Source organism: Patella vulgata, chromosome 3, assembly GCF_932274485.2.
Source record: "Patella vulgata chromosome 3, xgPatVulg1.2, whole genome shotgun sequence".
NCBI classification, from domain to species: Eukaryota; Metazoa; Mollusca; class Gastropoda; family Patellidae; genus Patella; species Patella vulgata.
The window spans coordinates 76,883,808-76,896,103 of NC_065881.2; the positions used below are offsets into that span (position 1 = coordinate 76,883,808).

The 12,296-nt window shown below is 37.8% G+C and overlaps 2 protein-coding genes across 3 annotated transcripts in view; both read right to left on the reverse strand.

Annotated features, from left to right (window-relative positions):
* The window catches only part of LOC126816408 (adhesive plaque matrix protein 2), a 30,314-nt gene extending 26,922 nt beyond the window's left edge, over positions 1 to 3,392 (reverse strand). For both annotated transcript variants that reach the window (XM_050542899.2, XM_050542897.2), the window contains exons 1-3: positions 3,137 to 3,392; positions 1,624 to 1,712; positions 382 to 498 (exon numbers count right to left, since the gene is read on the reverse strand). In XM_050542899.2, coding sequence (XP_050398856.1) covers positions 382 to 498; positions 1,624 to 1,702 — 196 coding nt within the window. In that variant the 5' untranslated portion in view covers positions 1,703 to 1,712; positions 3,137 to 3,392. The remainder of the gene's footprint in view (positions 1 to 381; positions 499 to 1,623; positions 1,713 to 3,136) is intronic.
* Positions 1 to 12,296, reverse strand: part of LOC126816409 (b(0,+)-type amino acid transporter 1) — an 87,925-nt gene that overhangs the window by 62,352 nt on the left and 13,277 nt on the right. The window lies entirely within an intron of this gene.

The following is a 12,296-nucleotide window of genomic DNA, read 5'->3' on the forward strand; positions in this document are numbered from 1 at the left end:
GTAGAAGTGTATTACATTGAAGGGGGACTATGTTGAAAAATAAATGCATTTGATTTGAATTTCTTGTTTCTTTCTGTGTTAGACTCACTACTTATCAATCACCCCTCGTAGATATTGATCAATCCTACACTATGGTTATCCAAAGTCACTTCTATCATAGAACGTCAGTCTGCTACCAGAGAATAAGTTTGTTTCCATCGAGGCCAACATTAATGATGGCAATTTGAACTCACTATAAACTAAATTCCTTTATCTCTTCCTAAAGTTATGGCCATTAAAAGTTTACATTGGTTTCTATTCATTCTTTAAAATAGTTTATATGTTTGCTATATATTTGTAACTATCTGACATCTTGTGCCTTTAATTACATGATCAACTTACGTGGAACTAGTATTTCACAGTTTTTACCAGTGTAATCCATCATACAGGAACAGGTATAGGTCGATCCTTCGCGGATACAACGTCCATTATTTAAACATGGATTATCAAGACACGGATCTGTGATATAAAATCAATAATATCAAAACAAATTTTAGATTTCAACACTTTTCACTTAAGCTTACCATCTTCATTAGCCCAGTAGGAGCAGAACAGTAGGACGTTAAACCCATTTCATTTCATTTCATTTACAATATGAAGAGCTTAGTTTATAAGAAGATAAAAACATATTGATCAATCCTACACTATATCTTGACGTCACACTTTTTATCCGATTTTTAAAAAAAAAAACGTTTAAATGTATCACCGTTACACCCTAGTGACGGTTGAGTTTGAATTTCGTGAAAATCGGAGCGAAACTGCCTGACAAAATGGCCGCTCCTTGAACATAAATAGTGTAAAAGTATGTAATACCAAGTTTGTGGTAAAATCACAATTTTTATCCGATTTTAATGAAACTTAAAATATATCTTTATATCCCAAATATCGCAGCCCCGCTCGATATTCGCGCATTTCAGACCATAACTTCCTGGATTATGGTCCCTTAATGTACGAAAAATCTTTTATTTTAGCCATCTCTTGCAAAATGTGGGCGTATCTTGCCTGGCAACCGCCGGTTAGTACAATCAGGGTCCATAATCCATGCAGCTTCGGTCCGATATGCGCGAATATCGAAAGGAACCAAGTTGATACTTTTTTCCGCGGAAGTCGGGCCTTGGCCTTATACTCCGCATCGACTTATATATGGATGAAGCGCTAAAAAAATAGAAAGTAACAACTGGGCTTTATTTTATTTAATACTGCAAATAAAGTGATAAGGATATTGGCGTGAATATATTCTAGAATGGGAAGTCGCAGTGACTCGGTAATTAGGGCACTTGCTTAATAATCAGGAGGTCAGTGGGTTCGACCCCTGTGAGGGCAATGAAAGTTCTCCACGATGATTTCCAGTATAGATTACCCTTGTCAGTGGTGCAGGATGAAGAATCTGGCAAGAAACAGTGTCTACAGATGTAATGAAAAACGGAGATCTGATGTATAGATTGGCAAGCACGTAAAAGAATTCGTCCTTGACAGTTTGTTAATAGCCGTATAGTAGCCTATGATTTTTGACGTGGTTGGTTTATAAAAATCATTAACAATATCGTTACTTTAAATGGATATGTAAATAATCAAGTTACACACCTTGTGCTGTTACTGGCAAGATACAGATAATCGTTACTAGTAGGACTGGGTAGACCAATTTACCTGACATGGTAGACATCTTTATCCACCTGAAAATATAATGGAAACATTTTGAAAAAAGCAAACGATTTTGCTTTGTTTGTCGTATCATATGATACGACTTGTCACAATTATTTATAAGCATATTGATCACGTTATAGTCACCAGAACCGGAACTAGTGAGGGCAAAGTGGGACAAATGTCCCGGGACCCTTACCTCCATACACACATGTTGGGTTGTGTACAAGATAAACAGTTCCATTTGATGACCCAAGAGATTCTAATTAGCGTTTCACATTATTATTCGGATTATTATTCTTATTATGCTTTCAGACTTTTGTCTGAATTAACACTGCGTAGCTTGTGTGAAACACTATTGTTTTTGTTCGGGTTATTGTTATTATTTTCTTTTTCCATTTAAACATATCTGAGAAACTACTTGTTGGATCGATTCGATTTCTTCGGTTTTACTTTGAATGTGGGTTTGACTTACATTTTAAAACTATTTCTATTGCCCGATTTGCATAAATCAAAGTTCATATGCTCCATGGTCCAAATTTTGAATTTTTTATTACCGGTAAAGTTTTCTATCGGCACCGGATGTGACGCAATTTTGCTAAAAACTCTAATTTTGACGAGTCGGAGCGTCTTTTCGCAAGCAAATGTACATCAAGATAAATGCCCATACAAAAGGCGCAAAAAAAGTTGGACTCGGTTTTGTTTCTGTGCCATTTTGATTTAAAGGTGAACAAAGGTGAAAAAATGAGCTAATCACAGCCCAATCAGGCTTTTCATATTTTAAAATATTTCTTCGCAATTCTCATACGAAGACAATGTATGTAAAAAAAAATAGTTTGTAATATGAGCAGTTGCCGGAAAATAGGCAATTTTGCATGAGTCACTTTTCGTGTTATTTTGCCTGTAAAAGAGTCAATTGTTATTGGATGTTCATAAAAGAGACACCATTTGATGCTCTATGCCACTTTTGATTAGGTGAAACCAATTTAACATTTTAAATGTCAACGGAAGTGGCGCCATTTTGTCAAAAACTAAATTTTTAACCTTTAAAATCAATATTATGTAATATGTATTAAAATTTTTAACTTTAGTTGCCGAGAAATAGACCATTTTCTAAAAGTCACTTTTCATGGTTTTTGGTCCATAAAAGTGTCAATTATTATCCGATTTTCACTTCCCGGGTGTTCGAAATTAAACATAGCCTACATCGTGATAAACATTCATCACTACGTAGGGCTTAGTACATAATATCATGCTATATATAATTAGTTGCCTATAAAAAAAATCACTCGGCGGAATTTACGGATCTCAAACATTTATTGGTATCAGTGACCATCAAACATGACCGAATTATTTCTTATAATCGACAATACGCACATAACAACTGTTAGAATCCGAGACATTTATGCTTTTAATCCAGATGCTGATCAGAATAAGTAAAAATAAAACCACCCACCTGGATCTCGGTTCAAATAAACTAATACTCCTTAAAAATTAAACTCGAAACAAAGTCTTGGTAGATATTTAGTACGTTAAAAGTACAACATGTCGAACACCAACTGACACACTTTGCTTTATATTTATCTACATAGATCTAGGGTCCTTGTGTTCAAACCTAAATGAAACTGGCGAGGCGTGATAAAGAACTTGTGCTCGCTTGTGTGTAGAATTTCAAAGAAGTTGTATGAGACATTTTCAGTCAAGCAAACACAACTTGCCGAACCAAGACGAAATACTCTATTCACACAGTTATCTGTCACACTAAGAAATATAGAGCCAGTTAACAATGAGCTAGGTACAACCATTAGGGCAGATAGGCAAATTACTGACCTTCGAGGGTCAGAGTTTTATGCAGTTATTTTTTAGAGAAATATAATCAAAAATTGATTAAGCAGTTTCATGGTTTGCGATTTTCAATGTTTTTCTACATAATATCTGCATTTGTTCGGAGTTGGTGTTGGTGTGTGCATGGATGTGCAAATAGTTGGTCATGCCAATTGGTATTACACTGTAAACGTGTTACCCGCACAACGTCAGTGTTAAGAAATTATATTGTGAACATTAAATATTCGTTCGGTAGGGGATTAGCCAGCAGCAATTCGGAACGAATGGGACGGGACGTGACGTCTTGTCAACGTCACTAACAATGTATCCACATTAAATATTCGTTCGGTAGAGATTAGCCAGCAGCAATTTGGGTAATTCGGGACGAATGGGACGGGACGTCTTGTCAAAGTCACTAACAATAATCCACTTTAATCAAATCTTCCGGTACAAACACGTAAGTAATTTCGTACAATCATATCACAACACCTTCAACAAAAACATACAAAATTAATGTCTACTACGAATCAGTCTTTTATGTCAACTGATATGACGTATTGGATAGTCAGACCAGATCAAATCCATCGTCGTTCGTTCGTTCGTTTCTAGAGTTTTGCGTCCACTGAGGTGATATCGTAGACAAGCCAAATCCATGCTATGCTAAACCCTAAATATTTACATTCAGCTCCATAAAAGTAAGTGGCATACTCATATCAAAGAACATACATAAATAAAATACAATTTAACTTTACATACGCTGTATAAAATGATATAACATATCATATTATAACAATAGACTTGTATTTAAACTGGAAGTTGGTGATTATACTGGTGTATATTATGCGTCCCTTACAACCCCCCCCCCCCCCAAAAAAAAAAAAAACAAAAACAAAAAACATTATGTGTTAAGTATAATTGTACATTATTGTTAAGTATAATGTGTATTGTTAAATGTTAAATACATTATTGGTTTTCGTTTCAGCTTGATGAAGACTTTATTGAATGGAACGCCCCTGGTTTCTACCAGAAACGCGTTAAAGTTGGAGGCAGGCGACACCACATCTTCGTCACCAAGCAACAACTAATCTTCTTTCCAGAGCAAAAACCTGGTATATGGACGCAACCTTCCAGGTTATAAACAAACCCTTTTCCCATCTATTCTCAATCCACGCTTTTATAAAAGCAGGCGATACAACAAAACAAGTACCACTGTCAACTCCAGGGGGCCGGTGTCATTTTATTTACTCATTTGTGAGTTGTTTCCCGAGGCAAAAAAGATACCCATCGATATTACCATGAGGGTTCGCTGAGACGGCGCCAGCCGGTATCGGCATATAGAGGGTCGACTTTTTAAATTGTGGGATAAGTACATGGGCGTCACACATGGGGGGGGGGGGTTCCGAGTGGGTCTGAATATACCCCCCCCCCCAATATTTACATAGTAGGTCCTAACTCCTATTTATTTACAACAATTATTAGGATTAGTTAAGATTCTATCTGTATAAAACAATGTACAAATTAAAACACAAACACTTATGTTTACTTTTTGAAATCCATTTATAATACACAAAATACTTCAAATATCTATACAACTTTCTTGTAAATGTCAATGTGTATATGTATATAGTATTGTGGTTAACAAGGTGATTGTCAAATATGTATCCCCATAAACTAAAGTTATGTGATCAGGTTTTGTTTCATTTGGATTCTCCTCATAAAAATTCCCCTACTAAACTCTCTCTTTGTCGTGTTGTTCATAACTCAAGCGTAACATTCAATATGTAAAAGTCGTGAAAAAAATATGAATACGGCACCCCCTGACTTAAACATGATAAACATTGTATTGGTGTGATGTTTTAGTTTAACCCCGTAAAATATGCCAAAACTATGGAAGCCTACCATTCATAATTTCTACTTTTCGCCTCTTCAAAACACGAAAGTCGAAAAGTCGAAAAGTAGAAGTTACGACAAAATGTGAGGCGACAACACGCTATACAAGCCAAAATCAACTCGAAAATAGGAACTCGAAATAACACACAGCTATAATAGCGCCCCTCGTTTTTTTCCTTATTTCTTATTATCGACTTGCATTTTGGCTTGTATACCGTCTTGTCGACTTTCGACTTAGTCATATTTTTGTATTTATTGATGTCAGTAAGAAGGCGCCAACACGCTATACAAGCCAAAATCAACTCGAAAATAGGAAATTAAGAAATAACACACAGCGATAATAGCGCCCCTCGTTTTTTCCTAATTTCTTATTTTCGACTTGCATTTTGGCTTGTATACCGTCTTTTTGTCTCAGTTTTCCAGGTCGCATTTGAATACGTGCAATCGGGGCTCACACTGTATTTCATTCTTTTCCGTCAAAATGGATAATAATTTTTGTAAAAAAAATGTTCATATTTTTTTACGCCAACTGGGATATTTTATCTGTCAAAATTGTCTGATAAAAAAAAAACACACCTTAGGCTACAACAATTTAATTTATTATATAGGCCTATTATAAAGCAAATTTCCCGTACCGATATATACAATATACAACAACATACATGGGGATTGGGTGGTCTAGTGGTTTAACACGTGCGCGTGAAATCACAAGGTCTGACATTGATTCAAGTGGTGTGGTTTCGATTCCCCGCTTAAACATGACAAGGGAGTAGGATTGTTTGTCCAACCTTGTGGGTTTTCTCCGGATACCCCAGTTTCTATCCACTGCTAAAGACCCCTACGTGCAAACGAATTATTGAAATGATTTAGTTTGCAACGAGTGGATGTTAAGCCAGCCTGGAGGTCGGGTGTTCGATCCCTGCATTGGTCGAGAAAGTTCAGCCCGATTTTCCGGCGGATTCCCCCTTGTCAGTAATGCAAGACGTGGAGGTCGGGTGTTCTATCCCTGCATTGGCCGAGAAAGTTCATCCAGATTTCCCGGCGGATTTCCCCTTGTCAGTGATGCAGGACGGGGGGGGGGGCTGACAAGGACAACTGTCGCATACCAAGCCAAAATGCAACTCGCTATTTGCGACCTATCATTTTGGCTTGCTGTCGTACTGGCGACTTTTCGAGTTTCGCATCGGAAGTGGTTGTAGTCACAATTTGCCAGGTCGCATTTAAATACTGTACATGCAATTTGCGTTAACAAAATAGTCTGTATGATAAAGTCTAGTATTGAAGGCGATATTAGCGACCTATGATTTTGGCTTGCTGTCGTGCTGTTGACTTTTCGCCTCGGAAGTTGATGTAGTCTCTACTTTCAAGGTCACATTAGAATACGCGCATCGATAATTGAATTTCATTTAGGCCTACTGTGGTTTCATACCGCATATTAAATATACAGGTTTTCCCGGTTGTATATTTTTATTTTATTTCAAATTATATTATGACCACGGGTAGGAAATGTAAGAACGAGTCGAATAGTGACGTTTCAGTACCGCCGCACAAATTCTCTAATGATTGTAAGCATGTCTTACAAATAAAATTAAAATTTCTATGAGGATTCAGATTCTGGGTCATTACGGTACCTGCAATTAAGAATAGGCCTATTGTACATGCAAAACGTTAAAAAGGGAAATCCTTGGATGAGACTGGCGTGTAGAGGCTGAATATATATTGTTCTGTAGGGGGGGGGGGGGGGGGGTAACGTCCACTCGACACAAACTAAGAGTTATTCAGTGACTAACATGGTGCAATTTTATTTTAAAAATTGGCGATGAGAGAGAGAGAAAGAGAAATTAAATGAAATTGGGGTTCAACGTCCTACTGTTCTGATCCGAACTGGGCTAATGAAGACGGGCATACGCCATACAGTGTGCTATAAGGGAAATTTTGCCCGTACAGCGGCAATACGGCCTACTCTTATATCGAATCCCACCTGTCAAGGGATATTTTACGTGCACGCCAATGTGTACACGGAAGCTCGGTTTTTTTGGTCCCATCCGAACAACTAGACAGTTGTCCTTGTCAGCCCCCCCCCCCCGTCCTGCATCACTGAAAAGGGGGAATCTGCCGGAAAATCTGGATGAACTTTCTCGGCCAATGCAGGGATCGAACACCCGACCTCCACGTCCTGCATCACGGACAAGGGGGAATCTGCCAGAAAATCTGGATGAACTTTCTCGGCCTATGCAGGGATCGAACACCCGACCTCCACGTCCTGCATCACGGACAAGGGGGAATCCGCCGGAAAATCTGGATGAACTTTCTCGGCCGATGCAGGGATCGAACACCCGACCACCAGGCTGGCTTAACATCCACTCGTTGCAAACTAAATCATTTCAATAATTCGTTTGCACGTAGGGGTCTTTAGCAGTGGATAGAAGCTGGGGTATCCGGAGAAAACCCACAAGGTTGGACAAGCGATCCTACTCCCTTGTCATGTTTAAGCGGGGAATCGAAACCACACCACTTGAATTAATGTCAGACCTTGTGATTTCACGCACACGTTTTAAACCACTAGACCACCCAATCCCCATGTATGTTATTGTATATTATATATATCGGTAAGGGAAATTTGTTTTATAATAGGCCTATATAATAAATTAAATTATTGTAGCCTAAGGTGTGGTTTTTTTTTATCAGACATTTTTGGCAGATAAAATATCCCAGTTGGCGGAAAAAAAATATGAACATTTTTTTTATATAAAAATTATTATCCATATTGACGGAAAAGAAAAGAATGAAATACAGTGTGAGCCCTGATTGCACGTATTCAAATGCGACCTGGAAAACTGAGACGACAACAACTTCCGAGGCGAAAAGTCGCAAATAGCGTGGTGTGTTAATTTCCTAATTTCTACTTTTCGAGTTGCATTTTGGCTTGGTATGCGTGTTGGCGCCTTCTTACTGACATCAATAAATACAAAAATATGACTAAGTCGAAAGTTGACAAGACGGTATACAAGCCAAAATGCAAGTCGAAAATAGGAAATTAGGAAAAAACGAGGGGAGCTATTATCGTTGTGTGTTATTTCTCAATTTCCTATTTTCGAGTTGATTTTGGCTTGTATAGCGTGTTGTCGCCTCACATTTTGTCGTAACTTCGACTTTTCGACTTTTCGACTTTCGTGTTTTGAAGAGGCGAAAAGTAGAAATTATGAATGGTAGTTATAGGCTTCCATACAAAACAGTGTTTACAGGGCGACCTTCGGTTGCACGGATTTTCGTACTATAGTCGAACCATCTGCATGCGAATGACATTTAGTTCAACCAGTGGTCATGACCAGCCGTACCATGTGATAAAGCACGGTCGGGATAGTTCAAAGATGGCTGACAAAACTGACACTTGAGAAGATTTTCTAAAAAAAAAAAAAAAATAACCGATTGCCGTTGCGTTATTTACACCTTGGTCGGTATTACAGGGCCCATGTTAACGCCTGAAAGTTAGTGAATGGGCATTGTAGAATAGATGTTAAATATGATTTTTTTTTTTTTTTTTTTCGTCTTTTTTGATGAATTTGACAGATTAGGATCTTCTTATTCGAATATATATAGGCAAACGACAAAAAAACTGTACGTGTGAAATGATTTAGTTGGGTGACATAATTCCAATGAAAAATATTCTGATATTGACTAATCCTATTTGTAACCTATTTTAAGCTTGCTTTCACATCGCAGTATGGAAAAATAACCAGTTTTTAAAAATACATGAGTAAATAGGAGAAAATATAGCAGGCGGAACAACTGACATGGTCGCCACCATATTGAATAGTCAATGGCTCGGGCCATTTGCGTTTGGGTGCTAGTTCAGACTGTAGTCGCGACCATAGTCTACATCCGAAGGTCGCCCTGAAGACTGAAACTTTAAAAATGTATCGCGCTACATCTACTGCTGCGCAGCCTCGTGCCTCCGGCGTCACAGATTGTCAACATTAAATATAATTTCATTTGCGCCCCCCCCCCCCAATATATATTTCACGGCTACGCCTCTGGATGAGTATAATCACCAAGAGATTAGCACGAGTCGACTATTGAAGAAAACCAGCCATTTGTACGGCCCACCTGCCCTATAAAGAAAAGTGAAAAAAATAATTAAAATAATTGGAAAAGTGATGGAATAAATAAAATAACTGTATGTTTCATAAAATAACTGTATGTTTTATAAAATAAATGAATACCCGACTGAGGCTATTACTTCATCAAATGGATATGCCCGTTGTTATAAATCGCTGTTATCATTTTATGTTATGTTAAATTTTCTAAATAAAATAGTGGTTTCCTCTTGTCAGTGGTGCAGAACGGAGGGCCTGACAAGGACAGCTGTCTAGTCCTTCGGATGAGACGAAAAACCGAGGTCCCGTGTATTCATTGAAATGCACGTAAAAGATCCCTTGGCAGTTGGAATTCGATATAAGAGTAGGCGATAGTGCCGCTGCCCGGTCAAAATTTCCCTCATAGCACACTGTATTGCGTATGCCCGTCTTCATTAGCCCAGTATAGGAGCAGAATAGTAGGACGTTAAACCCCATTTCATTTCATTTCATTTCAAATCGACGTCAGTGTTCTTTAATTCTATGTTCTATACCCGAGTCCGAAACGTCACCTACCCGAGTCCGAAACGTCACCTACCCGAGCCCGAAACGTCACCTCCCCACGTCACCTACCCAGGGGCGGATCCAGGAATTTTTGCAGGGGGAGGGGGTCATGTTCCTGAGACAATGTATCTCCCCCCCCCCTCCCGCATAGTCTCTATCGTCATTTTGGCGTATATACATACACATTGAGCTTTTTAAACAGAGAAATTCAACACCTCGTTTGACGTCAATTTTTATTATGAATTAATACAATGACATTGTGATTCAATTTCATGGATGGCATTGGAATTTGGATGCAAAGCATTAATTGTGATATCACATAATGTCTATATGATTATCTCGTGCTTTGAGTGTCCATCCTGTCCCAAATCTGACGATAAAGGATAAAGCACACGGCCGAGAAATCTTTCTCATAAAAAGTGTTGATTTACAAAAAAATTTATGTAGCTTAGCAGGGGGGTGTTTCGATCCCCACCCCACCCCACCCCCCTTCTGGATCCGCCGCTGCTACCCTGAATTGCGACATCTGTGCATATAATATTATTAGCCTACCTACAGATCGCCAAATTCAGAAAATTTCCTTTTTAAGCCTTCACATAATTAAATATAGAATTTTTCTGAATTTATAATTGCCCCCAAAATATTATATATTTTTCACTTTACCCGTTTTCTCGAAAAATCTGATTGCCCGGGTGTTTCATTTATTATTATTTGCGGGAGGAAAGTTAGAAACCTTTAATTTCATAGTGCGTTCCGTTAATTTTTTAAAGGAATTTTAATTGGATTACGGAATCAATAGCACGTGACAGTAGCAGCAATGGTTGTCACTAGTTTAAGTTAGTCAAGAACAAGAAGTTGCAGTTCTTAAATCATGCTTTGGAAGAAACTACAGCTTAATTTATGAGATATGCAACAAAATAAACAATCTATGCAGGTTTATTAATCATTATTAACTCTAAGTATTGACTGACATCAAATTATTTACATCGTACCTCTAGTTCAAGCGATACAGCGATAACGTGAAGCAATCAAGCATGCCACATTTTCTGTGAAAGCCACCAAAGTTAATTTCTTAGTTTTGCACATTTAGTTTTGATTACATTCCATACAGGGAGTAACCACAGTGGCTCATTGAGTAAGATATTTCTGGTTCCCCTTTGTCAGTGGTGCGTACAGTGGGCCTAGCAAGGGACAATGTATAGTGTAGGATGGGACCAAAAACCGAGGCCCTGTGATAACTGTATACACATTGGCATCCATGTAAAAGATCCCTTGGCAGTTTGAATTTGTTATAAGAATAAGCAGTAGTGCCGCTTTCTGGGCAAAATTTTCATTTGAACATTTCATTCACAATCTTTACAGACATTAATCTGATCATCAGAATGTAGCATTAGGCCTACAGTTCTCAATAATAAGTTTTCTACCAGCACCTTTAAACTGCTGTCTTTACTGATGGATTTTTTATGAGTTTTGTTGATTACAAAGGTTAAATTGTTAACATCTAAATCAAATCATGATATTGAGCAAGTCTGTGAGAAATTCAATTTCAATTTCAGCGTTTTCAACCATATAGGTTAATATATATAGTTTTGCTCCAGTGTTTTTAGTAGTGGTATGATTCGTTTGATCAAACAGTCCTAGTACTAGTAGACGGGCCTATTTATTAAAGGTGTTTTGAACAAAGGGATTTGCATTCAATCATCTGTAACATCCATCTAATTCAAATGGGTTAGGCCTACCCTAATCAGCGAATTTATAAACACTGATTTCTGAAGTGATTATCCCAAATCACCTGATCACCTCGAGGTGCAATTTTATCGGATGATCACGGTTTTTTTTTTCAACTATGTACCGCCACTAAAATTGTTAATAGCTAATCGGCGCATTTAACAAACTCGTGAAAGTGCTTTTAAATTGTGTATACTGTCAACTGACATCTCCATTAAATTCCAAGCGATCCGATTTGGCAAGTTGATAAAACCGTCTTAAATTTTGTATTTATAGCATCTTCTGAGTCAGCATTAATACAAAATCATATTAAGAACATCTTGAAAATCAAATACACATGAAATAGAACTGTAAAATAGCAGTGTTAGATGGCCTGGTGGTCTATCACATGCACTTAGATGTGATTAAAGCAAGTGTCATGTTTTCAATCCTACAAGGATTAAAGTTGTCTGTCCAACCTTATGGGTTTTCTCAGGGTTCTCCATTTTCTCCAACCACTGTTAGTCTCCAAATGACCTACTCAGTCCTAGTTTG